Source organism: Nestor notabilis, unplaced genomic scaffold (assembly GCF_000696875.1).
Source record: "Nestor notabilis isolate BGI_N333 unplaced genomic scaffold, ASM69687v1 scaffold13300, whole genome shotgun sequence".
Lineage (NCBI taxonomy): Eukaryota > Metazoa > Chordata > Aves > Psittaciformes > Psittacidae > Nestor > Nestor notabilis.
In genome coordinates, this window is record NW_009910763.1 from 10,254 (window position 1) to 26,695 (window position 16,442).

General features: G+C 40.6%; 1 protein-coding gene across 1 annotated transcript in view; it reads right to left on the reverse strand.

Moving 5' to 3' along the window:
- Positions 1 to 2,064: 2,064 nt before the first annotated feature.
- SYNPO2 (synaptopodin 2) overlaps positions 2,065 to 16,442 on the reverse strand; it is a 68,113-nt gene continuing 53,735 nt past the window's right edge. The window contains exons 2-4 of the mRNA XM_010011562.1: positions 12,637 to 12,788; positions 7,586 to 8,376; positions 2,065 to 4,280 (exon numbers count right to left, since the gene is read on the reverse strand). Of these exons, the coding sequence (XP_010009864.1) occupies positions 2,065 to 4,280; positions 7,586 to 8,376; positions 12,637 to 12,788 (3,159 nt within the window). The remainder of the gene's footprint in view (positions 4,281 to 7,585; positions 8,377 to 12,636; positions 12,789 to 16,442) is intronic.

Below are 16,442 nucleotides of genomic sequence, written 5' to 3' on the forward strand. Positions count from 1 at the left end.
AGAAAGGGAGGAAGGAGATTTCATATTAAGAGGATAGCGTAGAAAATAGATTTCCCATATTGTCAGCCTGTATGTGAAACAAAAAATAGCAACTAAACCAAAGAAAATAAAGCCAGACAGGCAGAGAGGAAAGGGACAAGTTTAATGATAGAAGAAGAATACAGATATTGACAGTGGAAAAGAGATAGAAGGGAGATCTCCAAAGGATTAAAATTTTGCTTTCTATTTCCAGGTAAATGCAGTGTAATTCTTTCTTGGGATTTCCAAAATATTTTTTTCCCCCAAAATTCCCTGTAATTCTCTTGAATTTTAAGAGGGAGATGGATCACTTGGTCATTTTCTGACACAGTCAGTATCCCAATCCTAAATATAAAGGGGAGAGTAGGTTCTTGGAGGTCCAGAATTGAAAGAAGTGATTTTTATTGGCTTGGTTAGACTTTGATTCCAGTCTGCTTTCTGCATGTACAACCAAATGCATTCTTATCAACTTTGATTGCAGTTTGAGTTACCATCATGGACCAAACTAAGGAGATATTGTTCATACCGGGGAATGTTTTCTTCATCAAGACAAATAGTTCTACTAAAATCTTATGATATAGAACATCCACAGTCTGGTAGCTACCTTAATGGTAATTTAAAAAAATATATCAACAGGTTCTGCCACCTTTATTCGCACAGTGGTGCTTTAAAATCTTTAGCTTCACACTTGGGATGAATTTTGATAGCCTTCGTTGTGTAAAACAACACCTTGGTTCAGACGTAGCACCACTGATGGCAACAGGACTGCTTACTGGGAAAACATGCTAAACTATTCAAATATAGCTCCTTGATTTCAGCAAGACTGTTTACTCACTGCGGTATTACACAGTAGGTTTTAAGACCACAGACTTAAGAATTTTCTACAGTAGCAGTATTTCAATCCTTAGTCCCCAATATGACAAGTAATAGGTGAAAGTATAAGACCAGAATAAAAGGGTTTCAAGTGTGAAGAAGCACTGTAAAGCAACAAGTGAAAATAATAAAATGTGTACGAGAGGGCACATGATCGTAGTTATGATTTACAGTTAAGTGCTAACTTCTGTGGCATATACTACTCTGGTTTCAAGAATCAGTACCCTCGACTATATGTATCTCTTCAGTTCTCAGTGACTGTGCTTTCACAAGAAACTATTGCATTACATTGCAGCTGCAAAACCCAGCTCACCTCTCTGCCTGTTCAATAATTTTGATTTACTGGCTTTTATCTTGCTGTATTGAAGGCAAACTTTGGCTAAAAACATGTCAAATTTCCCCAAAATGGGAAATCTTTAACAATTTTTCCAGCAGTCATTCCACCCCTCTTTTACTCTTCAGAACACTCCAGCATCTCATATAGCACATTCTCTGTGAAATGACAGAGGCAATTCATGATTTTGGATCACAGCTGATCCAAGTAGCTTGCAAACTAAGCCCCTGGCAGATCATCAGATTCCTGTGGAAGGACCTTTCAGCCAAGACAGATTCTGACTTAATTCAGTGGTGCTCTGTGCAGGTCAAAGGTCTATCCGGATGTATTCTATTAGTGATCAGTCAGAGTCTAACACTGTATCTATTTTATGCTATGTTAGTAATATGTCTTAATATTATTTAATAAGGCACTTCTTTGAAAATAGAAAAGTCCTCAAATCCTTAGGTCATTAGAACATGGGGGTGTGGGGAGGGGCAGAAAGATGGAAAGCGAGCTCTTCTCTATTAATTTGACATACCAGGAATACTGTTAACTGTTATTTCTGATATAGGAGTCCTAAAGCAAAAACCTAGCGTCCTGCTTACTTACTGCAATGGTATCTGTTCATTTCAGGATGTTCTGTGTATAAAGCATCTGATAATATGCATAAACATGCTAAAATTTGTATCTATGTTGATTCCTTAAAAAAGTTCAAATATTTTGGACCCAGATTTGAGGTGATACATCTGACATTATTAAGGAAGCTAAGGAACACTATTGGCATTGTTTGTGTGCCAGGTTACCACTGCAAACAATTGATTGCAAGCAAAATGGACACTAAGTTTCAGCTATAAGGGTTACTTTTCAATAATGGATGGCTTCCACACCTGGGCAGTGACACCAGCTTTCTTTGCTGAAAATTTTGGCCTCGGAGCAGTAAACAAAGAGGATGTGGTGCTTTCCGGCTTAGAAAATGCAGAGTAGCTCATAGGTGCATATGATTCATTTACTGGGATAGGGGCCTCTGACTGGAACAAAGGCTGTGAACCGTAGGCTGGCACGGAGTACACTGAAGATGCCCGAGCATTAGTAGGAGAGCCAGCACTAGGTGGTCTTAAAGGTAGAGCTTGCTTTGAAGTGGACAGCTTCAATGTCTGCTTAGTAGTAAGGCTTTCCTTAGTACTAGGAGGTTGAAAAGTAAATAAAGATGCATCAAGTTGGTAAGGTTGATGCTTCATAATATCCAAAGCATTGAGACCTTTCTTAGGTTTTCTTTTGGTGTTTTTGGTAGCAGCAGTGGACTTAGAGGAAGGCTTGGTAGCACCAGGAGGATAAGATGGGCAGTGGATGGGATTATAAGCAACAGGTGGAGGTGCTCGGACATTAGATGAATATTTCCAAGAAGCTGGTAAAGATGGAGTTGGAGACGAGGCTCGTGCCGTGTTTGCCTGCACAGTCTCTGAATCTACCACATACTTCTCCATTCGAGAGTGCCTTCTGGCAAATAACTGTGCTCCTTTTCCGCTCATAGCTGGTGGCATCTCAAAGGGTGGCTTTGTTTCTCCAGCACTTGGTGTGCCTGGTGTGGTTGTCTTGGGTGTATGGTTTGGACTCGCTAGGGTTGCCTGAGGCCCTTTGAAAGGACCAGCTAGGTTGAGAGAACTTGGGGGATGGGCAGGAGAATGAGGATACTGTGGAGATTTGAGTGGTGCAGGATATGCTGCCTGAGGTGAGGCTGGTGCTGGGAAAGAAGGAGCCTTGCTAGAAGCCACAGCTGGAGGTGACCAAACTGGTGAAGCTGGAGTACCAGCAGTAGGAGAGATCTTGACTGAAGGCTTTGGAGCAACAGGAGGAGGGGCCTTTTGTTTAGATGCTTGAGTCTGCATGAAATTGCAAGCTTCTGCTCCCAAACTGAGGTAGTCTTCTTCAGGTCCTGACTCAAAACCAGCTCCAGTAGCTTTTTTGCCCTCTGCATTGTGTACAAGGGACAACAGGGCAGGATTAGGACTTACTTTGGGTGCTTCTTTGAAAGTGAACATAGGTTTTGAAGTGCTTCTTCTCTTCGCCTCTTGCAGTATCCCGGTTCTTTTGGCTGGCACCGCAATCCTTTCATCTCTGGATGCTATGTGTTCTGTTGGCTCACTGGGTGACCACACAGATGGGGCAGCTCTGCTGGCTGCGGGAGCTGAAACAGGTCTGTATAAAGCCTCAGGTGGTGGGCTAACAGAGCAATAAGGAGGTGGTGCAGGTATGTCTGAAAGAGGACTAGTGACGTTTCTTATGGGTGAAAATGGTGCAGCTGCTCGATTTTGAACCCCAGAAGGGAAGGGTTTTGCTATTTTATTCAAAGAAGCTGCTCTTTGAGCATCAGAGGACTGAAAAGAGAGGTTTGTGTCTGGTGCTAAGCCAAAGCCATTTTGTTGTAGCATTTTGCTATGATTCTGGCTCATGTCTGTGTAGCTTTTGCTCACGCAGGTCTGCTGTCTTGACATTTCTTCCTCTTTTGTTTGATAGACTGTAGAACTTACTTTCTGGAAGTTCTCCGACATGGTTGCTTCTCTTTGTTCCTCTGTATGCACTGTGCGTGCCTTCATCTCCTCCTGTTCAGCTGTAATCTGATCCATTCTCTGACGCCTCTTGGCAAACATGAGGGCCCCTTTACCTGTGCTCTCTGGAAGTGTCTGCATCTCGTCTCCACTTTTTATCTTCTTCTCAACCTCAAGTAGACCACTGTCCCAGTCAAATGTCACAATCTTACCGTCGTTGTCAATGTCAGAGAAGAGATCTTCATCTATTTCTGACTCACTTGTTGCAAGCAAACTCACTTCAAAAGTGTTTTCTTTGTCCCCCTCTTCACCTTCCCCGTCTTCACCCTCGTCTTCGTCACGTTCTAACTCCCCAGTACCGTAGCTGACTAAAGTATATTTCCTCGCCCTTTGACGACGCTTCTTGAACATCAACACCCCCTTGGAATTGGGATTGGGTGCTGCTGTCAGCAGCAGTGCAATACTTTTACATTTAGATTTGGCTTCTTTGACCTGCTTCTCTGAGAGACTCTCACTTCGCCGGAGCCCTGTGGAAAGAATCAAAGTGCACATTAATTGTATGCAGCCCATAAAAATACAAGGAGACTAACAACAAATAGTTCTGCATTTATCTATACCAAAATTTACCTACTGCCCCCTTCCCCATATCAAAACATTTATTTTCTTTTATACAGAGAGGTCATTATACTTGAGCTTTTCCCACAGTATCAACTGTGATGTAAATTCCATATCCAGCATTCGTTAGAGTCACACCCATGCAAGTTCAAAGGCCACATCGCTTTCTTTAGGGCTTTCTTAGTTCAACAAGAACGTCACCTGTGTCTTTATTTCTAGCTTCCTTGATTTTTATTCCCATAAGTAATCTCAGCAGCAACAGGCAGACAGTATTTTTTCATTTATTCAGTTTCTGTGGTCCGGCATTTGCCAAATGTTTAACCACACTTCCTAGGCTTACAAGGGACATTCGCAGCCAGACAGACCCATAAGCTTAACATTTGAGACCAAATGAAACTGTATTCTGTCTGACAGTGGTAGCAGCTTCTGCCATTTATGTGTTTACTCGTGTGAATTACAGAATGTGTATAGTTGCTAGAAGTTGGTATGATTCTCTGTAATAGCTATTTGAAAGCAAGTAAATATCCGCAAAGGCATACACAGAAACTATTAGCATTAGCTTTCAGCCCCTTGGAAGACACGGGAATTTGGCTATGGTACTCAATGAAAGCAGGTGTCCGTGTTTTAACAAGCATTACTTGCCTGAAACGTAATACAGAATTGTATAGGATGTAAGAGCTTCAGAATATTTATTTTGAAAATGTGGCAGGGATGAATACACATCTAAGATCTGAATCAAGGGGGCTCAACTAACTTCTCAAGATTATTCACTAGCATGTATCAATGATACGTATTTCTTAAAGCATAAATTATCTGTTTTCATCAAGTCATGTGAAATGGAAATAGGTGCAGCTGTAAAGCTGATAGATGCACTGTACATCAGCATGACTCCTTCCTTGCTATGTGACATGGAGCATGTGCCTCATTGGGACAGTGCTAGTCAGGTGGTGTCCCTGTTGCCTTCCCTTCCTTCTACCACCACATCTCATGAATGACAGCCTCAATAGCTTCTCCCTTAGACAGCTGTTCCTGTCTAAATCAATGGTCACCTTCCACTTACTTAATTCACAAAAAAAACCCAAACATGCCTTTGATACATGAAAATAGAACAGTAAATTATTTAATATCTTTTGCAGGCATAAATAAAGCAAACTCAGTAAAGAAAGCCATATGATGGATTTTCTATCATGGATCTTTTTAGCCATGTCAGTAGATGGAGATTGATACTTCTCCTATTAAAGACAACTGGAGTTTTGCCATTATGCTAGATGACAGCGTGGCTGGACCAATGGTTCTCACAAGAACCTATAAAAGAGAAAAGAGCATGGCACCCAAACCAGCAGTTTATAGGATTTTATAGTGAGAGAAGCCAAATGACAAAATCCTTGGCTCAGTCCTTGGACGATCCAAATGCTTACGATAGTCACTAAGGACATTTTCCAGAAGTATGGGCTTTAGTGCGAAGAGTGACTCTGCAAACAGAAAGCATGTAAGTTCTGTGCTTTCAGATAACATACTTGCATCAGCAGTGAGTGTTATTCTGGGAATGGGATTCATCAAGTACCCATACAGTTCTGCAGAAAGTAAAACTTTCCATTTTGTTAGCATATTTTTCCTTAATTCATCTGGATAGTTACTTAATCAGTAGTTTCCAAAGATGGCAGAGGAAATGTTACCTGTTCAGGTAAATGTAATCCGATGACAATTTACAGAAAAAAATTCTTTTGAACAGATCGAACATCTACAATAAATGTTCTCTAGTTTAGACTTAAATGCTGCATTGTAACTTTTAATTTAACGAAATCCACGCATACTATTTGCTGCACACAGGTTATTCCCCTATGCTTGGGAATTTGTTTGCTTTAATTTGTAGACAGTATTTTACAAATACTAACAATGTTAAAAGCAAACACTTTCATAGATTGCATCAGTGATTCCTAAAGATAATGTCCTGCCACTGGATTAGAAGGAGTTGAGATTGTCATAGATGAGGTGGGAAGAGGACAGAATCTATGTCGTACTTGAAAGAAAAGCCTATAATGTAATATGCAATTCCTTGTACTTTTGCCTGCAGAAGACAGGCAAGTAATTCTCTAAAGAAGACAGGAATAGTCCCACAGTTGGTTCTAACTTCACAGCCAAAATGTAAAGCATGTGCACTTTTCTTTTATGCTTCATTTAATATGCCAAAAATATGTGGATTGCATACAGACACTTAGGCAAAAGTAACTGTTTAATCCACTTGCCAATAAGATACAAATGGTTATCATGCTAAAAATATGCTTACAGAGGAATTAGCAGTGGGTTAGCTGACTAGTTCCAACACTGCATATGAAATAGCTTGTTGCTACAGTATATCACAGCACACATTCAAGCACCTTTGACATACTGCTGCTAAATCCACAGACAGGATTCTTAACATTGTTGGGAAATAGCAAGCAGCCAATAAAGAGATCCCAATGAATAAAATAGTAAATAAATAGATAAATAAATAATGCATATTTACAGTCAGTAAATGACTATTGGATCCAGTTGCAAGTTTAGTTTCATGTAAACTTCTTGGACACATTTTGAAGCTGACCTCTGGGTATGGGAGTCAGAAGAAATAGCATGTTCACTTTTCAGTCTAGAGAAGACTGACAAAACTGAAAGGATCATGTAACAGTTATACACATGCTAGTGTCTGTCAAAATCTCTTCTGCAGGCAACATTGAGCTTTTCTTCTAGCTTTTTTTTATTAACTTTTAAGAGCAGTGGCATGGCTTTGATTTTAGATGGTGCAAATGACAACATAAAGTTTTTTCTATAAAAGGAGAAATCCACAGGATTCACTTAGACATGTGCAAGCAACTTGCTTTTTTTGTTAATATTCTACAGATTGCCTCTGAATAGACATTAGAAGACCAGCAGAATTCAGTCTTTTTTTGAGATATAAGTACTTTTAATTGGACAAAGTCATCTAAGCGAAGTTATTCAGCAGTTAAGGCATGAGTATACTCTTGGCTCATCACCAGGAGCAAGGTATTACCCTGAAAAAATATATAAAGCAAGAACAGAAACATAATTTAAAAGAATAAATAGAGAGGGAAAATTAGAAAACTGCAGAAAAAAACCCCTCTTAACATATTTTTCCTAATGCATTCTAAATTCTGAAATTATTTTTAAAGTTACAAAGGATAGCCCCAGGCACTGCAAATGGTTAGATGGACATACTTACTTGCGTGCCTTGCCCTGTGCTTGAGAGGTCTGTGATCCCTTTCCGAGTGCTGGTTGTCTTCTCCCTGCTCTGTGCCTTCTGATGAGATTGCAAAGGAGAGGAGGGAAGGAGGTGCTTCTGACTGCCCTTCCTCCACTTGAGAATCAACACACCCCCTTTCAGCCGGAGACCTGGGTGCTTCCTTCTCCCTATCTGAACAGTCCAGGATCACTTCCACCCTGGGGAGAGATGGAGCTGCACCCTGGATTCTCTTGGTCTCTTTGCCATTAGAAAACTGGACAACTTTGCTTGACCACTGGATGTTGCCCTCTTTCATGCCCAGGGGAATCGTGATTACAGGGCTAGTCCCATCTTGTACACTGGGTCCTCTTCCTGAAGGGGTGCATTTTTCTGCCCCTGAGAGAGTCACAGCAGGAGCATTGATGCTTTTGTGCGCATCATTTGAGAGGGACAACTGCAGCTCAACCATAGTACCTGGCCTTCTTTCTTCTGTCTTCCCTCTGAGAGCACTCTCATCTGTCACAAGCACTTTGGAGGTGCCTATCACTTTAGAAGTAATTCTTTGGCTTTGTGTGGTCTCTTGTTTCATTTCAGAAAAGTGTATGTTCCTTTCTCCTCCTTCCTGGTGAGACTCACTGTATATCTCTGTGATGCATAAATCTCCATGGGGTCTCTCGTTCGCTGTGTTATTTTGCAGTGCAGTACTCTCCCTATAGTCCTCATTTTTTATGTTCTCGTCCTTCCCATTTTCTCTTTCAGCACTCAAGGTTTCATTTATTCCACTGGAGGATCTGTGCATATATAAACAAGTAATTCAAGAAATTAAGCTGCTGTAAGCACAGCAATTGCAAGTACAGTTACAAAAGCAATTTTTGTATTGTGCTTTTCCCCCTATATTAATTGTGGTACCTGCTGGCAGGTCCATTGAAGTAGAGAAATTTTCCCAGAATATAGAGGTCTTAAATTGGTGTATCTTTCAAAATTCCTCAACTTAACAGTTCAGTAAGAGGGGGATTACACTACTGCGGTAGAACAATGACCTGTTACATCCTTCTGCACTGTTGAATTATATCATTCCTAACATCAGTATGCTTTCACAGACACATTTCTATCATAGTGTTTCCAGACAAATGCTGCTGAGACTTCTGGGACAGTACCTCTTCATATTTCCCATGTGCATGAGAAAATTAACTTTGCACGGCACCAGAAGAGTGGTTAATTTTTGGCTCTGTGGCTACTATTGCAACTGTTTTAGGCACCATCCTCTGTCCCAGGCAGTTTACTCTGTAAGGAATAGAAATGTGCTAGATGAGGATCAGAGGGAGGGGAATGAATACTGAAAATACACATTCAAAGAATTCCTGTGAGGATCATCATCCTTATATATCATGGAATAATTAAAACATTCTGGGCCTATTCCAGTGATCCAGTGTAAAAGTGTAGTGAACCTATACAATATTTCCTAGTAATTAAAAATATCTATTTCTAACTGTCAAATGTTACTTTGACTTCCTGAAGCCTACTACATACCTCAGTGTAGCTCCCTTTTTAAAACGATTCATTCCCTTGGCCCAGTCAGGCTGTTTTACTGGTGTTAGGAATCCTGATGTACATTCTAGCTTCTTTCAGTACTGACTGCTATTAATTTGAGAGAAACCATTTAATGCACAGCAAGACTGCAGCATGTTATTAAGGTTTTCTGTTGACTAGAAGGTTGCAAAGCACTTATTCAAATGCGTGAAGTGGTAGGTATGTAGAAAACTATCAATATCAAGTATTATGGAGGTTTCTGAAATCCAAATCAGGCCTCAGGTATTCTGAAACTTTGGACTGCCCCTACAAAGAAAGCCTGGAAGAAGCAACAGAAGAAATAAATCTGTCAGTGCACTGAAGAAACTTGAATGTCACTTGCTTTTCTGGCTATGCAGCATACTGTTTGTTGCAGTCTGGGTCTGCCTTAAATAGCACAAAATGTGTAACATCCATTAAACAACATATGGAGCTACATAAAGGTCAGACAGATTTTAATTTACGGAGCTCCTTGTGAGTGTTGCTGGATTCCATTGTATTATGCTATTTGGATGATCAACTGTACTGCTCCTAAGTACAGATAAATTACAGAAATCTGTAAACATTTCCTTGTAAGATATGAGACCTGGGGCTGGGCCAGCTACATCTAGCCTTTATTGGTAGCTGAGTGATTGTGTGTATGTGTGAGACACAAAGATTTCCACCTTAAAAGGTCTTTGCTACTTATGGATATACTTCTGCTCTATATAAACATCAATGTGTATCCATGTGTCAAGAGACAGAATACTGGGTCTGATCTCTTTTATGTCATTTAAGATTCTGGTTTATCAAATTGTTCTTTTTGTTTCAGGTCTTTCCAGCTCACTGTGGGAACACCCCTGGTGTAGTTTCAGAAAAGAAGAAATGGTGTCAGCACTGCAGGGTCTGTCTGAGAGTCATTTTTTTTCTCCCTGTGTGGTGCATTTCGTTTTGGTATAAACTGAGTACACTCCCTTCTTCCCCCTAGACATTTTCTTTCTAGATTCAGTAGTAGCCCAAGAGTTGCTACCACTGATGTGAAAAGGACAGGCAAGCGTTTCTGTTTCTGTCCTCACTCTTGATGTTTCTCAGTACATCTGTTCAACAATTGTCAGGAAGGTTGGTAGGATGCTTCCCCACATGGCTTCTGGAGAGTGCCTGCCCTGCAGGGTGTCTCTTTCCTCTGATCCTGTGAACCCAAGATTTTGTGGGCACTGCTGGTTAGTAACTGACTGTAGTTTACAGGGGATTGGGAAATTTTTTTGTAGACACCAAAGGCCAAGTAGCATTGTAATAAATACTTTAAAAGCCTAATTTTCCTCCCAGTAAGAGCAGAATTAGGCCAGCAATGAATGCTTATGAAAATCTCATCTAGCATGCAGATAGTTCAGGAACAGTCAGAAGCTTCCCAAGGAGAAATATTCTTCCCTGCCAGCACAAGATGCTTGGATGTAAAGATCACTACTGGAGTGCCACTTTAATTAGGCTATATTCTTGCCTCATGATTTCCAGCATTTTCTTGAGATGGCTGCTAACAAGTGGCTACTCAGGAAAGGAAGGATTTGCTTCTCATTGCTCTTGAAGGATGCTAGGACACTTCCTGAAGAATCCTTCTGGTGGTAGTGCTTACAGGGCTACTACCCACAAAGGAGGTGGCAAGGGAAGAGAAATGTTTCAGTTTATTCTTTTATACCCTGCAGGATACTTCCAGTTGGGACTGGGATTTGGGGAAGATGAGCTAGTGAGAAGAAATTAAAAGATTTTGACAGTGAATTCCTTTAGAACATTTTAGTTACTTTCAGAGCGTTGATCAGCAGCAATTTCCTGAAGATTTCTAACAGACACAGTTTTATTCCATGAAACAGTGAATTATGTGGTCTGTTTTGGTTCTGATTTACAGGATGTGTCTTGTTCACCATACATTCAAGCAGAGACAATGGAATGAATGGAAGATGTGCTGTCACTTTCAGCTAGGGCTGTGGCCTTCAGACTAACTCAGGTATCAGTTATAGAGCAGCAACAGGCAGGAGTCAAAGCATATGGTGCTATTTCTATGGCTGCAAAGAAGACAGCTGGTCAGCCACAAATACCATTTTTACAAGTGCAGTTCAGATAGTCATGTTATGAATTAAAAACATAAGAATGCAGATATCACATGAGGAACATTCAAATAGCTGCTAAACCAGAAACAAGAGCTATGCACTATGGAGAAGATAAGCTGTAATTCTCGGCTATCGCTGTTCCCCTGATCTCATCACATTACCCAGCCCAGGCCACATGCAAAAAGTCTGTTATAAATAAAATAAATACTCCTTGAGAGCATCTTCATTTGGAGGCAGATTGTAAATTTGAACTACTAGACACTTGAGGAATGTTCCCATGTGAAGGTTGCAGAAACCACAGAGGAATTTCACGTGCTATTTAGACATCCCTGGTAACCAGACACAAGTGCTTTTCTTGCACCAGAGTCCTTCCAGCCTTTCCAGTGACACTGGTCTGTTAGCTGTTGTGACAAATTGTGACCCCTTCTGTCCTCCTGGTCCTGCCTGTGGGAGAGTGGACACAGGAAACTGCAGTAGCTCAGGGTAGAACCATAATTCCTTACAAGGAGTGTGGAAGTCTCAGGTATTTTCTTACTCTTCTTTTCTTTCTCTTCCTGAGCACAGAAGGTAATTCAGAGTTCATCTTGTCTGAATTCACAAAGTCTGGGAAGAATGTGCTTACTGTAAGTGATTCTGAACTCAAGATTGTGTATATTACACTGATAGTGATTACAAACCAGTCACTGGAATAGACTGATGTGCAGTGAGTGGTAATGCTGGCTTGCTTGCAAATTTATGGGAAGGTTCTCTAAGAAGCTTGAAGCATTTTCAAAGAAAACTGAAATTCACTATCAGTGTTTATAAACGTAGAAGTTGAAACCCAGAGAGCTGTGACTTGCCCACCTCATCTAGCAAAGTGATAACAACTACAGAAATAGAATTCATGATTTCCAGACCCTCTTCCCTTCCTGACTACTGACACATTTTGCCACCCAAGAAGACCATTTGCCATGTCATCATCAAGGCATATCTGTGTAACACACCTTCTCCATCTATACAGGCTTTGCTTTTTGTAAGCCTCACTTCCCTATCTATGGGGAATAACAACACTTCACTACTTCAAAGGGGTGGAAAGAATAATTGAAGTCAAGACTGCAGTATGCAGATATAGTAGTGATCACCTCATAAATACTAATACTTAAATAAAATCGGTACATTTGGAGACTGTACTCTGAATTCTATGCCTGACCTGTGCTGTTCAAATTATATACAGTAATGCCTTCAGATCAAATTGTCTGTCGTTCTTCCCTCTCTATACAGACAAGCAGAGTTACAGGCATTAATAAGAGGACTATCAGAAGCTCGCAGTGTTAAGTCTGTAAAATGAGTGCATTCAAAACCAGCATTTTCATGCGCTTCATTGAACAGAATCACACCGAAGCATTCTGAGCATTCCTGTACCTCTTGATAAGCATCTGCAGGACATCAGTCAGGCTTTCCATCAGAATGATAACTTCAGCATAGGTTAAGTCTCCACAAGGCTTGCCGTTGATAGACACCACCTCATCTCCCTCACGCAGTCCAGCCTTAGCTGCTTTGCTCTTGCTGCGAACCTACAGTGAGTCAAAAACAAATTCCAAATTGCACAATTAGCGTTCATTTGAAAACAGCAGCAACCATTTCCTCAACTTACTTTTGTCTGTACAAAAGGATCAGTAATAGTGATCACAAACGAATTTCTAATGCCGCAGATTAATAACTTGTCCTGTCCCAGTCGAGGTTAATACTATTCTGTCCAGTAATAACAAATAGAAAGTTGCTTTTCTGTTTTACTGAGCTTGTGAGCTAGATGTCAAACAGGATGGAATGTTTGGTTTTGTTTGTTTGTTTGTTTGTTTTTTAATAGGGAGACATGAAAGTCTGGAACAACTATCGATTGATCAGAGTTAGCAGAAATGCAAAAAATCTCATTAGTTTCTCCAAAAATGAAAGACTGCTAGAGCTGAAATCTACCAAGATTTTAAAAGATGAGTGAACCTAAGGCTCCTCTAGGCAGAATGTCAATATCTACATGCTGTTAGGGCTGTAGGTACAAAAACTTCTGGTATGCCGGACACTTTTCCTTAGATGCCCAACTGTAGGTATAGTTGCCAAACTATAAACATCTTAGTCAAAGGGGATCCTAAATCCATGTTTTGTCATCTGAGTAGGTGCCCTGATAGATTAAACTTAAGACACTCCTGTTAAGGTTTAACCTTCCCTACCGAGTACTCATTCAAGAATCTTACACAGCTCAGATTTTTGCTGTTTCACTTCTTTTTCCATTGGCAGCATGTTGTAGCTTAACACAGTCTTCGTATTACAAAACCTAGACAGCTCTAACACCACTCAAAGTATGCCACGCAGTTGACTGCTATTTTTAAAGTACATATTTGGCAAACAGTTATGTTCTGTTAACCAGGATGCCTGTAGGAGTCTATTCTAGAATGACACATACACATAAAAGGGCTTTTCTAGGGTTCTTTGCTCTCAGTCTTCTAAATGTCGGTGTGAGTACTTTTACCTTACGTGATACTCAGTTGGTGGGTCAGTATGTTACACATAGTAGATCTCAGAGCATTTTCTTGGAAATTTTTAAAGTAGTAGTATAGTTCTGCCATGCTTGCAGCAGCAGAGTCATCCCCACTGAATCTAGGAAAGTTACTTCTGATCTACACCAGATCTGAGATTGCAACTGACCCACAGACTCAGGGAATTATCCCAAATATACTATTACGCCACTGGATTGGTACCTAAGATGAAAATCTGGAGACAATTTTGTAAAGTTTCTTGGGGTCAAGATGATACGTGGAATAGAGATTGAGACTGCCTGTTTTTCTGTGGCAGGGCCATATATCTTTGTTGTTTCAATTTACACATACCCATATGTCATGTTATGGCTTTCTGAGCAGTGAAAAATCAGAAGCCTGGTGCATACAGAAGTCATTTTCTACCTTGCAGAGTTAACATTTACAAATATGGAGTGGTATGCTGCTCTGTTTATCTCCCGTAAGGCAAGAGCATAAACATCCTTGTGCTTTGGGAAGAAATGACAGTTTAGACAGTATTAAGAATGTTTTGCTTCATATATGAACTAGGATTTGGGTTGAGGTTTTGTTAGTGTTTTTTCAAATAGGAGGGTATGCTATTAAAATTTTACAAGACATCTTAGACCTGAATGTAAATACTTAATGATGTAGGTGTTAGGAAGAATTTCCAGTGACTCTTTTTCAAAAGCCATGTAAACAGCAATTAGAGCAACATGTGAACTCTGAAATAGCATAATGCGATACCTAGATTGCGAGAAGAAAACTTGTTTCTGTTTCTTAAGTGTCAGTTCTGTCATAGAGTACCATTACAGCTCTCTCAGGAGAGAAACTGTTGCCCATTCCATAACTTCAGGGATTTATGTCAAAAAGCAGAAGTATGGATGTACCATCTTAACAGGTGTACATGAACTGCTAGACAGCTCAACCAGTTTCACAATTTTTTAAACAGACTCCTTGGCACTAGTCGAATTAAAAAGACAAGGGCATTGAATTCCGTTTCAAGTTCTTGAAAGGACCTCTCAGTCTATTTTGCTGCCTTGTGGATTGTTGGAAGATCACAATTTTGAAGTATTTGGACCTTCATAAAAAAACTCAGTCCTTTCTTTGACTGGTCATGCAGGAAAGAGATTGCTGTAAGTGGCTATTCCTCTCTTTCTGGTAGCATTTCAGTTCATACGCCCATTAGAGCAAAATTCTTGTCAGTATTATAGTGCCAGGTTTATTGACGTAAATCAAACTTTTAATGTGATTTTGCCATTGCAGGATCACACTGCGTATGCTGTATGTGTTAATGGTTCATGTGACTGTATGTCAGTCTTTTTCCCAGCCTCCCCCAAAGACACCTATGCCTCCCAAATTTGAACATTGTCTACGTATACTGAATTTAGTCAATGCTGTGCATGCTCTACCCATAAGGAGTTTTAGACTCCTGAATTTTTAACAGTATTAATGTGTTGTATATAGATAGTTGTACATAAAGACCTCAGGTTATTCTGAGCCATTGTACTATTTTCTCATTTCATGGGTATAGATCGCTGTTGCTGGGGGTGCAGACAGTACTGGATTACTTGGACAGATTAGCTGAAGAATGTTATTTCTTTCTGTTCCCAGATTACTCCTATATCCATAATCCTCCACTATCAGGAGTGCCCCTTGCTGCTTAAAATATCAAGTGCTGAGCAATTTCTCATATCCACAGAGATGTTAATCTTAGGGGAAAGTTCCTTTGTGAAGAACTTAGCCTAGATGTGTGCTGTTATTTGAGCACCACAGGGCAGCCAGAAACTACCTGTGCAGTACGAGCCCACACAAGCAGCAGCAGTGCTGCTCCCAGGACAAAAGGCCAGGGGGCTGGTGCAGGACTCCTCAGTCTCTCGTCTGGAACCTATTTACAAGAAGCTGCTTCAACAAGGGACTGGGTGCTCTCCAAAGGCTCTTCAGGAAGGCCTGGAAACTGCAGGTGGATAAGGTCTGAGTGCTATCATACGTTATTGAGAGATCACATCCCGAAGGCACAGGTATGTGGGAGGGAAAAGCGTGGGATAGTAACTTATAAGGGTTGGTGGTAGCTGTGGGGTGCTGCTTTGGCTGGAGTAATCATGGGTGTTTGCAGCACATGGCAACTTCAGTCAGTTTCTTAACCAGTGAAAAATTAATAAACTGAGGAATACACATTGACTATGCTCGTGCTGGTGTGGGGCAAAGAAGGGAGTTTGTAGAGAAAGCCAGTGCTGAGTGCACAGCCTTCGTGCTGTGTACGCTGTAGTGTTTTTATTTTAAGCTAGCTCTAGTTTCATTCTGTCACCTGGAGACCCCTTGCCAGGTAGGTAGCAGGTACTAAATCTGCTCCTATGATTTAATCTGAAAGCAGTTTAGTTTCCATGTTATGAAACAACATCAGATAAATCAGGATAATAGGGAAACTTGCTTCAAAAAAGGTAACCCTGATGAAGCTAAAAAGCTAAAGTAGATGCACCTGCTATTTGTTGTGGCTACAAGTGGATGCACAGACAGCAACTGGGGCTCATCTTACCAGATTATCTTGTTTGTGTGTCTGAGCCCTAAAATAAGCAGATTGGAGAGTTGAGGTATGTTGAACCTGATAAGTCAATGAGTTGTAGTTGAAGGCAAGGCAAGTGGACTTGAGGACATTCTGCAGTCATGGTTTTCCAGTTGTGC